The 18,894-nt window shown below is 39.4% G+C and overlaps 1 protein-coding gene across 3 annotated transcripts in view; it reads left to right on the top strand.

The window, feature by feature from the left end:
* TANC1 (tetratricopeptide repeat, ankyrin repeat and coiled-coil containing 1) overlaps positions 1–18,894 on the top strand; it is a 439,674-nt gene that overhangs the window by 291,521 nt on the left and 129,259 nt on the right. For all 3 annotated transcript variants that reach the window (XM_053698331.1, XM_053698330.1, XM_053698332.1), the window contains one exon: positions 5,769–6,005. In XM_053698331.1, the coding sequence (XP_053554306.1) occupies positions 5,769–6,005 (237 nt within the window). The remainder of the gene's footprint in view (positions 1–5,768; positions 6,006–18,894) is intronic.

The following is an 18,894-nucleotide window of genomic DNA, read 5'->3' on the forward strand; positions in this document are numbered from 1 at the left end:
GGATGGGCTGCGGGGACATATATCTCATCTGAAGTCTCATTTATAAATATAGCTTAATATGAGCGAATAAAAGGGTCTTGTATTTGTTTTGGTGTCTCTCTTGGGCATATAATTGGCATAAAGCGACCACAAGTTCCATGCATCTGATCTGTTTCACGTGACATATAGCTGTCATGATGTGTCTGCAAGCTCTCTGCATCTGACATAGGTTCTAAGCTATGTATTTGGCATACTGGGGGCTTCAGCTGTTATCTATATGATCTGGTCACTCAGTGATTTATCTGGCAGGGTCAGTGTATTTGATTTGTCTTACATGGACATATAACTGGTCTGCAGGGCCATGCATCTCATTTGGGTCCTCACTCAGGTATAGAGCTTGTAAAATGTTGTTTCTGTGTTTGGTAATAAATAAACACCTCTGCACTTCTAAATCAGCTTGTATTGCTATTACGTACAGCTGAGTAATATATACTAAGGACATTGCACTGGAGACAACTATTTATCAGTTCCACCATAATATGCTGCTCTGAGCCTTAGATTACTGATTTGGGGGCCAAATAAACTCATGGACCATTTCTATAGTCCCACTAATATGACAATTATAATAACATCCTTTTTTTCACCTCAGGTGAGTTAATGGTAATAGCTGGGCCGCTTTATGGTCACATGAAGATGACAGTTTGTGCAATCATGCAGAATTCCTTTAACCTGATGTGTTTATATATACACAAACAAGTGGCATTATGGCCTGGTGCTAAAGTATTAGGTTAGGAGCGCTTTGTTTTTACTCACAAACTCTTTACATCAGTTATTTTAGGATCAACAACATGTTAAACTCTGATTCCAAACTGACATTTCCATGCAAAAGAAAATGTGAAAAGGCCAGATTTAGGCTGAAAGGCCTGATCAGCACAGGCATCTGTAAATGAGTTCTGATGTTTTATATTATTAAGAGTTGTTTGTGTATTGCTTTCCTTCCTCTGTCACTCCATTTGGGTGGGTGACCAGCTTCTATAGCACGTAAGGGCTAATAGGAAACTGGCTTTTAATCATTTGCCTTCTCAGTTTCCTTTCAGTACTTTTCACTGTCAGCCATTTGGGATTTATTTCAACACCTTATCTCTCTTGCTTCCCCTATGGGCCCTGGCTCAGTCCTCTAAAAAACTAGCTCTATTTCACATGTATTAGGTATCAGTTAAAACTAAGAATGTGATAATTATAATAATATGCTGTTATGTTTAAAAAAAGATCTCTCCTACTGAGTGCTAATTGCAGTGTTTTGCCCAGGCATATTCTGTTTGTGTTTCATGGGGTGGAGATTATTGTAGTGACAGTTAATATCAAATACAGATTTAGCTCAGCAAAACAAATTTCAGCAGCAGGAGATTGTGCTCTGATCATTATTACGGACAGTATTTTAATTTGTCTCCTATTTTTATTGCTGATTTTTATTTCTTTTTTTAAAAATATATAACTAAGAATACATCATTATTAGTTTGTATCTTTATAGTGTTGGACTCTGTAAACAGCATTTTTGCATCTCTCTTTTTTTTTCTTTGCCTGAGAAATGAAGTTGTTTATTTTTAAACTGAAGCTAATACTGTAGTATTGGTTGTGTACTTACTACTAATCCTCACTGGCTGACAAGGAAACTGCCTCTGTTTTATTGGTGTTGGGAGACACTCCTCAGCAAGCATGATAGCATTGGTGTGTTCAGGACACACACAAAAAATCCCTCTTCTTTTAAATGAAACAAAGTAAAAAAAAAAAAGGTGACTAACAATCCCTTTAAGCTTAGCTGTACAAGTCACATTATGAGCTTGATTTATCAATCCATGACGGAGAGGGGTGTACATATTTGCCCCTTGTCCGCCCATGCTCTCGTGAGGCGGGTAGCAATACAAATTTAATATTTTACACAAGTGCAAATTTGTGCTCGCGTGTAACCCAGCCCCTGCCTGCGCACAGCAAATCACGCGCGGGCAGGAGCTGTCAATCTTCCCCTGACGGACAAGACTGGGGAGATTGAAATTCTCCACCTAAAAGGTGGAGAACAGGTTAGTCAAGCAGCGGTCTGATGACCGCTGCTTGATAAATTGTGACTGCATGTTCGCTTGTGTGAACCTGCGGTCAAGGGGGGGAGAACGGCTTGGTAAGTCGAGCCATATAAGTGGTTCGTTCAGTTGTACTGATTCAGCTGCTGCCAGTATCTGTTGAAATCTTGCTCTAGTGAATACTGAAGAATTGGTGCTGTGCTTGTGTGTTTCCTGTTCTGCTGTCTCGTTTTCACTATAACCTTTAATGAACACCTCACATCATATATCATAAGTTTGTGCCTGGCTAGTACTGAGCCTTGTTAATAACTTGATTATGTTTAAGAGCAACTGACAGTGCGTTATTGTTTATGTGCATACCTGTGAGAGGTACAACTGCTCTCATTGAGTGGGGCTTTGTAATTTCGGCAACAAGTGCTGTTACCATTGTACACACATATGGGTAGCATAGGGATATATAAGCACTGAGTGCATTACATATAATCTATGGATAAAGGATTGTGAGTATTTTTTTTTCTTTTTAGCTTGGTAATTACTGTAAAATGGGCATACACTAAATACATGTGTGACTGTGCACTAGCCCACTTGTTGGTAAGTACTGCTTTACTGCACTGCTTGTGGAGAGTCGGCTATTAGGAGATCTCTTGGGATATTTTGGTCACGAATCATTGCAAGTGCACTGCGGTACAAAGCAGTTAGCAGCATGAAATAACTTCTAGTTTACTTTTTCTGGCAATTTCTGCTTTACATTCTTTCATGAGCAGAGTCGGACAAACCCTGTACATGTAATGCTTATAAACTCATGTGAAAGCACATCAGACTCCTCAACACCTCTTAGTGATTCTTCCCAGTGAGATAGACTGGGCCTCTCAATGGCTCTCTATTCCATGCAACAATAAACAATGCAAACTATCTAGGGTAAGATTTTCTTCTGTGACTGCTGTAACCTGAGAGGGGTATTTTTGTGTTGTTTCCGCTATAAAACTGTGGTTAGATCTTGGCAAACGTAAAACTTCTGGAATTCCCTCCCCCCAATACTTTTGTGTGAGTCTCTTTTGCATATGGAGGGTGCTTTGTGCTACATTGTGTTTTAACACTAAGATTTATTTTTAACTATACAAATGATTTATTGGAGATAAAGGGATACACTGAATTAAAGGGACAGTAAACACCTTGTAGTTAAAATATTTTTCTGCTGTTTTGCAACAAATTAAGTATGTGAGTTGAAAATTATTTGAAATGCATTATACATTGTTTGCTGCAATTGTTTTTCAGTAGCCAAACTCCATGCATCACTTGCCTTTGTTGGAGGAGAAATTGTAGACAAGGCCTTTATATTAGCAAAATAAGCATTGTTTTGCATTTCCTTATCAGATAATCTCCACTGAAGTCAATTAGGGAAAGATTATTATTATCATTTATTTATAAAGCTCCAACATTTTTTGCAGCGCTATACAAAGGTACATTACAATCATAAGTGTGCAATACAATATATAACTTGTCAGACATTATATAAGACTATACACTGTACATTACTACACTTACATTGACAAGCATTAGTAAAAGGGGAAGACCAGTCTGCCCTTAAACACAATCAGTTGTAGATGCACTCTTATACAAAGTGAGCTACAGTTAGAGAGAGGATTTTGGGAAGCATGATATGAACCCTTCTAGCTGTGTGGGTTGTCATTCGTTAATGCGATATGAAAGTCTGTTTCATTGTTGTAATATAAAAAGCACTAAGCAGTGGCTTACACTTAATAGAAATCATTGCTATGTGCATATTCATCATTTTAAATTAATTTGACCTTTTCTTTCTTTTTTTAAACTTAATTTGTGCTGCGTCCATTACTTTTTGTCACAGCCCTTCAAAAGGGAGCTTTGGCCTCTGCAGAAAGGCATTTATAGCTTGATGTCATAAAACTTCTAGAGTAACATGAGCTGGTTAATATTAGATGGGAACATGGAGTCAGATTTGCCCAAGCTCAGAACAGGCAGTATGCAGCCTGAGTTGCCAACATGGCTGCTCCCTTATCTAGCTGCAGGCAGTGGCTGTTTACTTTGCTTTAACAGATTTTTTTCATAGATACATTTCAAGATTGACCAAAATAAATATTTAATGTACACAGATTATTGTATTTTATATTTTTTCACTATGCTAAAGAATACATTACTACGTTCACCAGTGAGTGCCCATTTTATTAGATCTATAAATGTTTTCATTAGCCATGCAGCTTCCTGTTCTGTGCTTTGTGATGTTTTTTTCTCCAGTATTTACAGGAATTGCAGAATTTCCCAATACACCACACAGTTTTTAAATGAGTAAATGCATAAAAATAGGTGCCATTTGTATCCCTTTAAACCATTATAATCCTTATATTAGTCAACTTAGAAACGTGTTGTTGTTTTTTGTTTTGGTTTTGTTGTTTTTAAATGCTTTTTTACCTTTTGTAACAAAAAAAAAAAAGAATGGTTATCAGTGCTAACTTAAAACTAAATTATTTATAATGGGATTTCATACAAAAGAAAATAGTCCTATTAAAAAAAGTTATTTTGTGCGTGTCTGTGTGTACGTGCGTGTATGCGTGTGTGTGTCTTTATGTGCGCGTGTGTCTGTGTGTATATGTATGCACGCGTGTGTGTATGCGCGTGTGAGTGTGTATTCACCTATTTGTATGTGTCTGTGTGTATGCGCGTGTGGCTGCGTATGCACCTATTTGTATGTGTCTGTGTGTATGCGCGTGTGGGTTTGTGCGTGTCTGTGTGTATGAGTGTGTGGGTGTGAGTGTGTATGCACCTATTTGTATGTGTCTGAGTGTATGCGCGTGTGGCTGTGTATGCACCTATTTGTATGTGTCTGTGTGTATGCGCGTGTGGGTTTGTACGTGTCTGTGTGTATGCGCGTGTGAGTGTGTATGCACCTATTTGTATGTGTCTGAGTGTATGCGCGTGTGGCTGTGTATGCACCTATTTGTATGTGTCTGTGTGTATGCGCGTGTGGGTTTGTACGTGTCTGTGTGTATGCGCGTGTGGGTGTGAGTGTGTATGCACCTATTTGTATGTGTCTGTGTGTATGCGCGTGTGGGTTTGTACGTGTCTGTGTGTATGCGCGTGTGGGTGTGAGTGTGTATGCACCTATTTGTATGTGTCTGTGTGTATGCGCGTGTGGCTGTGTATGCACCTATTTGTATGCGTCTGTGTGTATGCGCGTGTGGTGTGTATGTGTCTGGGTGGGTTTGATTTAAATCAAAGTTATTTAAATCACAATTTAAATCACTAGTCAGTAAGACAGATTAAAATAAATTTAAATTATGTTTTTCATTTTTAGAATAATTACTTTCAGATTATATTTCCAGTTATTTTAGACCATTACTGATTTGGTTATATATCATTAGATATGCATAGATAGTTTATCTTTCAATAATTTCATTCATTTCAACGATCCCCAGTTTAGAGCTAGATTACAAGTGGAGCGCTAAATATTGATTGCGTGCAAGTGATATTAGTGCTCCACTTTGTAATACCAGCGCACGATAATGTGTGCTGGTTTTACAAGTAAATCGGAATGCAAACGCAAGCTCGTACCTGGTGTCGCCTAATTATGTTTGTGCTGGTTGTTGTGCTTTTGGTATATCGCTATACATACTATATAACACACTTTCTTTTGCACCATTATCAGTTTCAGAAATATATTTCTTTGTGCTTCCCTTTCAGGTGAGCCGACTCCTCATCTTAGCAGGAGCAAATGTTAACTACAGGACGGAGGTTCTGAACAACGCTCCAGTACAGTGTGTCCAGGCTCACCTCGGCCATGAGGAGATGGTCAGCCTTCTGCTGGAATTTGGAGCCTTTGTGGATGGGGTTTCAGAAAGTGGCATGACCCCCCTGTGCTATGCAGCCGCCTCTGGCTACATGAGTATTGTATCCATGCTCTGCAAAAAAGGAGCAAAGGTTAGTTTACATACTGTAAGGACTACACAATGCAAATAACAAAGGTTATTTTATTACATTATTAGCAAACATCTAATACTATAAAAAGTAGCTTTTTAGTTTTATTAGTAAAATGCTTTGCAGTTGATATATTTGGATAAACAACATCAAGTTTACATCTTTCTATGATCACAAAACCTACAAAACCTACAAGGTGCAAGACCTGCCATAACAGACATTTCTGCTTAAATTCATCATTCCCTTGCATTCTACCTGTAACTGTGAGAGAGAAAAAAAGTTTTAGGATATATAACTAGGTTTTTCTAGATCAACTCACTCTACCATTCAGACACTCTACTTTTATCTGCATGGTAAAAAAACAACTAACATCCAGTAATCATCACTAGTGCTGAGCTCATACTTTAGTTTATTGTGATCTCTTGGGATTTTGATCTAAACTTACAAGATTTCACCATGATCTTGCAATATTCCATAGTAAACGTCCTTATACTGAAGATGGAAGGGACTGTGCCTGCACATGCCAGATGCACACTCCCCTGTAAGTCCCTGGATATGGAAATTTTGGGGTAAATTTACAGATGTGCTGCATCACTTTTAAGTGATTTATCACATTGCTAATATATCCCTTTAAGAAACAAGGAACCTTTATTAAGTACAGGTAATGTTTTTTTTTTTTCTAGACAGCAAGTCAAATATAAAAACATATAGAGTGAAGTGCAAAGTTGCATTACTTATTGTGAAAGATTAGGTTTTTGAGTTTGGAGACTTTGTCACCTTGGATGAGCTGAGAAACCTTGAGGAAGGCCAGTTTGGTCCTTGTGACAATGGGGTTCTGTCTCCAATTAAGAAGTCATCTGACTTCTACCCCATATATTTTAGGGGACATTCTTTAAATCTCTATCAGAGACAAGTGGAGAAAGAGCTTTTGGAATTAGAACTGTCAAATCTGATAGGGTTAATTTTATTTTACATTAACAGAAAGGGAAGCATTACGTGCACTCCAATCTAATAAAAACATTGTTATCAGATCATCAGATAAGGGTGGAAATATTATGATGACTACATCTTGGAGGCTAAACGCCAGTTAGGTGATACATGTACTTATAGGAAGCTGTGTAAAAATTCCATCAATGAGTTCAAGGTGAAACTACAGAGATTTTTGGATCAGGCAGTAATACTAGGTATATTTACGCAATATCAAGTCAGATTGTGGGTTCACTTGTGCCCATATTTCATAATTTACCAAACACACAAGAGTCTGACGATGCCACCTGCCCGTCCAATTATTTTGGGGATTAGGTCTCTATTTGAACCCCTATTATAATGGGTGTATTCAATACTTCATCCGTTGGTTAAGAATTTGAACAGTTAGGGATTCAATTCATCTCTTGTGTAATCGCAAAATGTTGAGTGGAAGATGGGGTACAGGTGGATGAAGTTCACCCCATCCTTTGCCAATTTATTTGTTGGATGGTGGGAGAGCCTTTAACTATATTGCAGTGTCAACCCATTCATGAGCCAAATTGTGATGTACATAAGAGTTATAGATGATCCCATATTCATAATAAAGGGTCTCTTCAATTTCTCTGCCTTTTTGACTTACTTGACCAGTAATGGCTTTAAGTTGAGGTTTGCAGGAGAAATACAGGAGGAGACAACGTAGTTTCTTGATCTTAAATTGATAGGAGACGTGGGGTCTAGGAGAATAATGAATGATACCTTTCGCAAACTGACCTCTGCGAATACTATTTTACATGCTAAGTCATGCCATCCGCCACATCTGGTACGCTCTATTTCCAAGGACCAGTTTATGCAATTAGGAAGAAACACCAATGCAGGCCTCATCACTCAATGATAGGCTGAAATTTAGGAGTTATGATGACAGGGTTTTGAGCGATAATTTAATGGAAGTCAAGGATAAATCCCAGATGGATATCATTTATGGATCCAGAAAAAGGATGAGTTTAACGCAGGATTCAGTTGTTTTTCAACTGAATTCTCCAGCCAATTTATTAACGCATGTACCATCCTTAAGAAGAATTTGTATAGTTTGAGAGATGAGTTTCTAGCAACAATATTTGATTCATGTAAATTTGTAGCAAGGAAAACACCTACATTATCATACAAACTGGCTCCCAATCTGGTATGTTCTTAGGAATGTGATATGAGTAGATGGATTAGAAGCAAAGATACCTTCAGGTGGGGTACAGGTCCATGTATAAGCAGTGGCATTTTAAGTGTTGGGAGTTGTTTTAGAAGCTCTGTGACTCATGAGAACTTTGAGACCAAATTATATGCTAATTGTAGGCCCAATTTTTTGGTGTACTTATTGGAATGTAACCTTTGTTTCCAACAGTATGTAGGTCAGACCTCCAAGATATCAGAGACACAAATTATTACAATTAAGACTCAGCCACAGCTAAACATCTTAATCTTGTGCATATGACAAATGCTTTCCAAACAACAGAGAAGGTCATTGACAGGGCCGTCCTTCTACCTAGGGGTGGGTGGTGACAAATGGAAATTATTGGATATACAAACTTAAAAATGTTATCCAATTTGGTTTTAATCATGAGTCGGATATGAGTTACTTTGTAGAATAAAATTGTAGCCTAATTGGATCAAATGCTTTCACTATTTTTTTAGACTTCTAGTGAAGTAATTGAGTGGAGTTTTGAAAAGTTTATTTTATATTTATAAAAGGGGCCAAGTGTAGGCACAAAACGCGTAAGGAAAATTGGTTACCTGCCTCTGTTTTAACCATTTTGTTGGTTATTTTTATTTCATTAGTGCCTTTAAAGGGACATAAAACCCAAAATTTTTCTTTCATGATTTAGATAGAGAATACAAAAAAACAAAACACAACTTCCCAATTTACTTCTGTTATTTAATTTGCTTCCTTCTCTTGCTATCATTTGCTAAAAGGTTTATCTAGGCAAGCTCAGGAGCAGCAAAAAACCTAGGTTCTAGCTGCTGATTGGTGGCTGCATATATATACCAATTGTCATTGGCTCACCCATGATACCAAGAGAATGAAACAAATTAGATAATAGAAGTAAATTAGAAAGTTGTTTAAAATTACATTACTTGCAAAGCAGCCATGATTCTCTAAAAGTGAAAGTCACCCTTAAGCAGCTACTTACTTTGAGAAATCTGGCCCTAGGGCTGAACTTTAATTAGACATGGGTCTGGGAATGACCTGGGCAGTTTGGGTTTCCCTGTGTGTATCCGGCTTTGAAGCTGAGTCTGGCCCGGAGATGGAAATGTTGGGGTTTGGTGGGAAACAGCCACGGCCAAAATGATGGCATTGTACATTTGCAACTTAATGCACATTCTTTTCTTTTTTCTTTATTTCGTCTGTGTCTTTGTGTGGGAGTGTATCTTTGTGCGTGTGAGAGTGTGTGCCTTTATGTTTGTCAGTCGTGCTGTGTGTGGGAGTCTGTGTGTGAAAGAGTGAGTGTGTGTGTGAGAGAGAATGTGTGTTAGTCTGTGAGAGTGTTAGTGTCTTTGTGTGTGTGTGAGAATATGTGTTAGTGACAGTGTGTGTTAGTGAGTGTGTGAGAGAGAGTGTGTGTAAACATGTATGTACTGAAATATTGCACTTTCTGCAATAAACCCAATAACACAATCTCACAAATGATGTATGTGTGTATATATACACACACATAATGTTGTGTGTTTTTCATTTACTTAAGATTTGTTTACTTTGTGTGTCAAAGTAAGGTCATGCTATAGCTTTTTAGTTAATTGGTTCATGTAAGTAAGTTGAGACTTTGTATGTTTTTAAAACCACAGTTCTCTCCTTAAAATCTCAAATAGTTCTTATTTACTGACATTTTCTTTTTCTTTTTTTTTCTTTTTTCTGCCAATTTCTATAAGAGCATATTTGCCAATTCTTGATGCAGAAATAAGGCATAATATGTAGTTTAGTGTTCATTAGGAATTTCTGAGTAAATAAATAGTATTTTAATGCACACATCGAGACACAGTTTACAAATGTATTATTCAAATTGTTTGGACACTTAAATCCGGAAAACCACAGAATTCCTTTAATATTTTAGTTTTTCTTAATTCCAGTCCTTAAATGGATATTAACCTGGCTATATCATTTAAAGCACTACATGTAATATAAAAACATGCACTTTTTAGGTAAAAAATAATATATTTTTCAATATAATGTAACTGTAGTTCCAAAGGCACCCGCCCAGCATGAATGCCGGAGTAGTGTGTAGGAGTGCCCATTGCTGGCAAACTGAGCTGGCTTCTGTCTGTTGTGTGAGGCTTCAGTGTTGTTCTGTGTAATGTTTTATACTTTTCTGTCTGTAGAAAGTAAGCAATCTGGATGCAAATCTCCCAACATTTCTTTTCTTGTCCAATTTTCTCGTAATTTAACTAAGAAAATTGTTTTCAAATTCCGCCAATTTAAAGTGTTCACTGCAAAGCACTAGAAGTCTAACTCCAGTACATACCTCGCCATAACTGCGCTCATTAGAAGTTATAGAATACAGCTAAACTGTGCAGGCCTTGCTAACAGAATGACATGTACAAGCCTTGTGTCCTCCAGTAACAATCCTGGGTGGGCTCCTTCTAATAAGGCAAGTTGTGGAGGTTTGGCCATTGCAATACAATTGCAGGAAACCAGGTGCTAATGTACTCAGAATGTTTCAGACTTGACTGCTTGCTAATTTAATGCAGTGTTTTATGTCCATGTTACAGATAGATACATCTCTCTTCTTTGTAATAAGCTGCTTGTTCTAACGAGTGTGCCAAATAGGTGTGATCTTCCAATACAGAGGATGCTGCTGTATATGTTAGGTGTGCTGTTTAAGCAACAATGTCTGATAATGACACAGCCTCACTCATAATACATAGAAGTTAAAATCAGTTATATGTCGCAAGACTCTTGGGAGGACGTCGGTTTGGGGCGGAGCTTCTGATGTAGATGGTGCCGCATCAGCGTTGAGATTGAGAGCTGCAAAACCTAAGCCCCCATGCCTACAGCCCCGTGGCCCACGTTTGTATTGAGGGTACAATTGGGCATCTGGTCCCATCGAGACCACAGCGAGGAAGTCTCCTTTTGCCGACATCTGCAGGCGGTAGATACTGCACCCTGTCACAGGAAAGACAAGTGTGTTGACCGTTCAGGAGAAGTGGTTCCTGAACCAGCCTGTGAAAGAGGCTGTTCTATGCTGCCTGGTTCAGCTGAGCACTTACCGGAGGTGGATAGCAAAAACTGCTGATGGATCCTGCACCCTACAGAGCCGTTTGCAGACGGTAGTGTCTTGTGCGCTGAGGGATTCTTGCTCACCGCTCCTGCCTCACAGCGATGATTGGTAAAAGGGATCACTGGCTTGGGAAAGCTGGTCTGAAATTCAATAACAGCTGGTTCTCCCATATGCTATTACTACAAAACAGTTTAACCGTAAAGGGCATACCTTATTGGGGAAGCTACTGGGTATCTCTGCTGGCCTGAAATAGGCTGTACTATGGATATAGATAACTATGTCGGACTGCAGAATCATTGCCCCTGTTTGTCAAGAATATTGACTGGCTCTATATTGGGAGAGAAAAATAAAAAAAATGTTCGCACTATTTACTTGCTAACTATTAGGGTCTGGTTGGAACAGAACTGTCTTAATTTATAAGGGATATTCCTGTGTGCATGGTGGTTTTAATATCAAGTGAAAAAAATAAAAACATGAAGAGCTCCTACTATACTGTGGGTGGAACTTATCATCTGCATGAAGTATAAGCTGATGTCTGACATCTTCCAAGTTTAACTTTTTTAGGTCTTAAATCCAGCACTCAAATCCTTTTGAAAGATATAAGTAATAGGTTGTGTAACTATAAATATTATGCAAGTTTCATTATATATCATTGTTATTTGATTGCAAATAAGAGCAAATGTGTGCCATTCCTAGCTAAAATACCCATTCTGAAGTTAATTACCCAATTGAATAAGGGTTAATTAGATCATATGGTGGTTTAAATCTCTAAGTGGAAAAAAATTCTAGGAAGATTTGCTATATATATTCAGAATCACTCGCATAGGGGGATATATATATTTTAATATACCTGGATTGGAGATATTTGTGTGATATATCATCCTATATTATAAAAGGCCAAGTGTGTTTGTCTGAAGCCGTCATGCGCAGTAGAGACTGCGCACGAGGACAAACACACCTGGCCTTCTAACTGTCTTGCCCCGGCGTCGCGTGTGGTGGAGTGGGCGTGACCGGCGGGCGTGATGTGGACGGGGCCCAGGTGTGGCATGGGCGTGACCGGACGGGCCGTTCGTGACATGGGCGGGGCCATGCATGACGCGGGCGGGGCTAGGCGCCGGGTTTGTGGCTGTGCACAGTGAGTAAGACAGAGAGCTCTAAAAAGAAGGGGATAGTGAGAGCAAAAAAGGGGGATAAAGAGAGGGGGGAGAGTGAGCAAAAGAGATTGGGGAGAGTGAGCAAAGGAGAGGGGGGAGAGAGCACAAAAGAGAGGGGGGAGAGAGCACAAAAGAGAGGGGGGAGAGAGCACAAAAGAGAGGGGGGAGAGAGCACAAAAGAGAGGGGGGAGAGAGCACAAAAGAGAGGGGGAGAGAGAGAGAGCAAAATAGAGGGGAGAAAGAGAGAGCAAAAGAGAGGGGAGAGAGCAAAAGAGAGGGGGAGAGAGCGCAAAAGAGAGGGGGAGAGAGCGCAAAAGAGAGGGGGGGAGAGAGCAAAAGAGGGAGAGAGACCGCAAAAGAGAGGGGGGGAGAGAGAGCAAAAGAGAAGGGGGGGAGAGAGAGAGCAAAATAGAGGGGAGAAAGAGAGAGCAAAAGAGAGGGGGGAGAAAGAGAGCGCAAAAGAGAGGGGGGAGAGAGCACAAAAGAGAGGGGGGAGAGAGCGCAAATAGGAGAGGGGGAGAGAGCGCAAAAGGGAGAGGGGGGAGAGAGCGCAAAAGAGAGGGGGGAGAGAGCGCAAAAGAGAGGGGGGAGAGAGCGCAAAAGAGAGGAGGGAGAGAGAGAGCAAAAGAGAGGGAGAGAGAGCAAAAGAGGGAGAGAGACAGCAAAATAGGGAGAGAGACAGCAAAAGAGAGGAGGGGGGAGAGAGAGAGCAAAAGAGAGTGGGGAGAGCGAGCAAAAGAGAGGGAGAGACACAGCAAAAGAGGGAGAGAGACAGCAAAAGAGAGGAGGGGGGAGAGAGAGAGCAAAAGAGAGGGGAGAAAGAGAGAGTAAAAGAGAGGGGATATAGAGAGAGAGCAAGGGGTGGGACCGCTGTACTGCAAAAAATGGCCCGTGTTCACGGGCTTTAGGGCTAGTATAATATATTCCCTTAATTACAAGTAACAGATTTTGTCTATATCAAAGTCATATCTTTAAATAATATTTCAGAGGTAGTTTTATTGGATACGCAATTCTGAAGATAGTTTTATATCGTGCAACTCTAAAATCATTTGTATATATATTTTATTGACTAATTAGGCTATGCTAGGAGCCTTAGATTCCTTCCAACTTTTTAAAGGGCCATAATACCCAAATGTTTAAACACTTGAAAGTGATGCAGTATAGCTGTAAAAAGCTGACTAGAAAATATCACATGAACATCTCTATGTAAAAAAGAAAGATATTTTACCTAAAAAGTTCCTCAGTAGCCACATCCCATTGTAAATGATTTATAAGCAGCATATTAGTATGTCTGTACCGGGACAGCCGAAGGGATGAGCCTCGTGCACTCTCATGTTATTTCCCTATTCAGTGTAAGGAAGTTTACAATGAAATTTCATGAGAGTTAAGTCAAATCTCATGAGATCACAGTAAAAGAGTTCATGACCTCAGCACTGCTAATGCTGATTGGCTGCTGTTCATTTCTTCATTTTTTATTTTTTTTTACCTGCTGCTGGGAGCAGCTGAGTATAACTTTTTACACAGAACTTACTCTGCTGAACTGAGGAGATTGTGAGGTAAAATATCTTCCTTTTTTACATAGAGATGCTCAGGTGATATTTTCCTGTCAGCTTTTTACAGTTATACTGCATCAGTTTCAAGTGATTTAGCATATGAGTATTATGTCCCTTTAATATAAGATTCCGCATAGCCAAAATAATCGTATTAACTAAATTTTGCACACCAATATTAAGATGGGTTTGATCATAGTATAAAAAAAAACAGTGAAAATCTGAGAACGTTATCCTCTTATCTAAAAACATATTAATTATTAATAATTAACTTTAAACCAGAGTTGTCTAATTTTCGTACATGACCATATGCAGTGCTAAATATCTGCCCTTGCACTTTTACATTTACAACAAACATTATTCTGATGATTTTTAGACCATTTTGAAATTCTATAAGGGGTCGAATAAAAATGTATTAATTAGTTTAAGCTGCAACTCTCTCCAACTCACAGACTCCGTGGTTAATTCCACTAGTCTAATACTTTTAATAACAGCATGTTCCGTTATTGTAGGAATTTTTTATTTATTAATTTTTCATTAAATAATTGTATTTTTAGTATACAATTGTCCTATCCGGACAAGAAGGGATTTGTACCAAAAAGAAATAGAGTGCGCTCCTGCCGTGTATAATTTAAGGCCATTGGGTATCACCTGCGTACCCCATCCAAACCCATACATCTGTTGTATCTGTCTGTAATAGTTCCTCAGCTGAAGATATGTGTAGACATTTTCTATTTCTGTATAATCCTGTTTAAGTTGCACTAAATACTCAATTCCCTTCATTTGCCATTCTTTAAATATACTTTTATGAAGGCCGGGCAGAAAATCCGGGTTCCCTACTATAGGTAGATATTGTGAAGATATAAAATTTTGTCGCATTAAATCAGTCTCTGCCATGCCTTCACAACATTTACATAGGTTAATAATTTAGAAACTATTCTTGGTAATTTAGACAATGGACAGTGTAGCAAAGCTTTTAAATTAAACGGTGCTACAATTTCTTGTGCCATATCTACAACTGTTACATAATTTTCTCCAGTAAGCCAATCTATAGCGAATTTAGCCATGAATATCAAATTATAATATTTATATTATATTATTATTATATTAGTGTGTAAACAGGCTCGGATTTCAGCTGTGCTGATAAAAAAATATGCCCAGAATGAATAGCAGTAGGCTCAAAATCCAAGTGGAACTGTATTTACTTAGACTCAGTGTTTGCCCAGTGTTATATATACAGATTACAGGCTCTTCCTCACTGAAATGTTTGTGTTTTCACATATAGCTATATATATGTGTATTGCCACACATTATTTTTTTAAAAAAAAATACAATATAAAAATACAAGAAAAAAAAAACACTAAAATCCGTTTCGTCTGCTCACGAGTTAGATAGTGATTTCTCCAACATAGGTGTGTCCGGTCCACGGCGTCATCCTTACTTGTGGGATATTCTCTTCCCCAACAGGAAATGGCAAAGAGCCCAGCAAAGCTGGTCACATGATCCCTCCTAGGCTCCGCCTTCCCCAGTCATTCTCTTTGCCGTTGCACAGGCAACATCTCCACGGAGATGGCTTAGAGTTTTTTGGTGTTTAAATGTAGTTTTTATTCTTCAATCAAGAGTTTGTTATTTTAAAATAGTGCTGGTATGTACTATTTACTCTGAAACAGAAAAGAGATGAAGATTTCTGTTTGTAAGAGGAAAATGATTTTAGCAACCGTTACTAAAATCGATGGCTGTTTCCACACAGGACTGTTGAGAGGAATTAACTTCAGTTGGGGGAAACAGTGAGCAGACTTTTTCTGCTTGAGGTATGACACATTTCTAACAAGACTTGGTAATGCTGGAAGCTGTCATTTTCCCTATGGGATCCGGTAAGCCATTTTTATTAAATAAGAATAAAGGGCTTCACAAGGGCTTTAAAGACTGGTAGACATTTTTCTGGGCTAAAACGATTGATTTATAAGCATTTTTAATAGTTTATAGCTTTGAGGAGTTATTTTATTCTTGGGAATTATGTTAAAGAAACGGCAGGCACTGTATTGGACACCTTTTTCACTGGGGGCCTTCTCTAATCATAGGCAGAGCCTCATTTTCGCGCCACTAATGCGCAGTTGTTTTTGGGAAGCAAGGCATGCAGATGCATGTGTGAGGAGCTCAGATACATAGAAAAAGCTTACTGAAGGCGTCATTTGGTATCGTATTCCCCTCTGGGCTTGGTTGGGTCTCAGCAAAGCAGATACCAGGGACTGTATAGGGGTTAAATATAAAAACGGCTCCGGCTCAGTTATTTTAAGAGTTAAAGCTTTCAAATTTGTTGTGCAATACTTTTAAGGCTTTAAGACACTGTGGTGAAATTTTGGTGAATTTTGAACAATTCCTTCATACTTTTTCACATATTCAGTAATAAAGTGTGTTCAGTTTAAAATTTAAAGTGACAGTAACGGTTTTATTTTAAAACGTTTTTTGTTCTTTGTTATCAAGTTTATGCCTGTTTAACATGTCTGAACTATCAGATAGACTATGTTCTGTATGTGAGGAAGCCAAGGTTCCTTCTCATTTAAATAGATGTGATGTATGTGACAAACAATTTAGAGAAAATGATGCCCAAGATGATTCCTCAAGTGAGGGGAGTAAGCATGGTACTGCATCATCCCCTCCTTCGTCTACGCCAGTCTTGCCCACACAGGAGGCCCCTAGTACATCTAGTGCGCCAATACTCCTTACTATGCAACAATTAACGGCTGTAATGGATAATTCTATCAAAAACATTTTAGCCAAAATGCCCACTTATCAGCGAAAGCGTGACTGCTCTGTTTTAGAAAATACTGAAGAGCATGAGGACGCTGATGATAATGGTTCTGACATGCCCCTACACCAGTCTGAGGGGGCCAGGGAGGTTTTGTCTGAGGGAGAAATTTCAGATTCAGGGAAAATTTCTCTACAAGCTGAACCTGATGTGATTACATTCAAATTTAAATTGGAACATCTCCGCGCTCTGCTTAAGGAGGTGTTGTCTACTCTGGATGATTGTGACAATTTGGTCATTCCAGAGAAATTATGTAAGATGGACAAGTTCCTAGAGGTCCCGGGGCCCCCCGAAGCTTTTCCTATACCCAAGCGGGTGGCGGACATTGTAAACAAAGAATGGGAAAGGCCCGGCATACCTTTTGTCCCTCCCCCTATATTTAAGAAATTGTTTCCTATGGTCGACCCCAGAAAGGACTTATGGCAGACAGTCCCCAAGGTCGAGGGGGGCGGTTCTACTCTAAACAAACGCACTACTATCCCTATAGAAGATAGTTGTGCTTTCAAAGATCCTATGGATAAAAAATTAGAGGGTTTGCTTAAAAAGATGTTTGTTCAGCAAGGTTACCTTCTACAACCAATTTCATGCATTGTTCCTGTCACTACAGCAGCGTGTTTCTGGTTCGATGAACTAGAAAAGTCGCTCGATAAAGATTCTTCTTATGAGGAGATTATGGACAGAGTTCACGCTCTTAAATTGGCTAACTCTTTTACTTTAGACGCCACTTTGCAATTAGCTAGATTAGCGGCGAAAAATTCAGGGTTTGCTATTGTGGCGCGCAGAGCGCTTTGGCTAAAATCTTGGTCAGCGGATGCGTCTTCCAAGAACAAATTGCTTAACATACCTTTCAAGGGGAAAACGCTGTTTGGCCCTGACTTGAAAGAGATTATTTCAGATATCACTGGGGGTAAGGGCCACGCCCTTCCTCAGGATAGGTCTTTTAAGGCTAAAAATAAACCAAATTTTCGTCCCTTTCGCAGAAACGGACCAGCCTCAAGTTCTACATCCTCTAAGCAAGAGGGTAATACTTCTCAAACCAAGCTAGCCTGGAGGCCAATGCAAGGCTGGAACAAAGGTAAGCAGGCCAAGAAACCTGCCACTACTACCAAGACAGCATGAGATGTTGGCCCCCGATCCGGGACCGGATCTGGTGGGGGGCAGACTTTCTCTCTTCGCTCAGGCTTGGGCAAGAGATGTTCTGGATCCTTGGGCGCTAGAAATAGTCTCCCAAGGTTGTCTTCTGGAATTCAAGGAGCTACCCCCAAGGGGGAGGTTCCACAGGTCTCAATTGTCTTCAGACCACATAAAAAGACAGGCATTCTTACATTGTGTAGAAGACCTGTTAAAAATGAGAGTGATTCATCCGGTTCCATTAGGAGAACAAGGGATGGGATTCTACTCCAATCTGTTCATAGTTCCCAAAAAAGAGGGAACATTCAGACCAATCTTAGATCTCAAGATCCTAAAAAAATTTCTCAAGGTTCCATCGTTCAAAATGGAAACCATTCGGACAATTCTTCCTACCATCCAGGAAGGTCAATTCATGACCACGGTGAATTTAAAGGATGCGTATCTACATATTCCTATCCACAAGGAACATCATCGGTTCCTAAGGTTCGCCTTTCTGGACAAGCATTACCAGTTTGTGGCACTTCCATTCGGATTAGCCACTGCTCCAAGAATTTTCACAAAGGTACTAGGGTCCCTTCTAGCGGTGCTAAGACCAAGGGGCATTGCAGTAGTACCTTACTTGGACGACATACTGATTCAAGCGTCGTCTCTACCACAAGCAAAGGCTCATACGGACATTGTCCTGGCCTTTCTCAGATCTCACGGGTGGAAAGTGAACGTAGAAAAAAGTTCTCTATCTCCGTCAACAAGAGTTCCCTTCTTGGGAACAATAATAGACTCCTTAGAAATGAGGATTTTTCTGACAGAGGCCAGAAAATCAAGACTTCTAAGCTCTTGTCAAGTACTTCATTCTGTTCTTCTTCCTTCCATAGCGCAGTGCATGGAAGTAATAGGTTTGATGGTCGCGGCAATGGACATAGTTCCTTTTGCGCGAATTCATCTAAGACCATTACAACTGTGCATGCTCAGTCAGTGGAATGGGGATTATACAGACTTGTCTCTGACGATACAAGTAGATCA

This window comes from Bombina bombina, chromosome 1 (assembly GCF_027579735.1).
Source record: "Bombina bombina isolate aBomBom1 chromosome 1, aBomBom1.pri, whole genome shotgun sequence".
Lineage (NCBI taxonomy): Eukaryota > Metazoa > Chordata > Amphibia > Anura > Bombinatoridae > Bombina > Bombina bombina.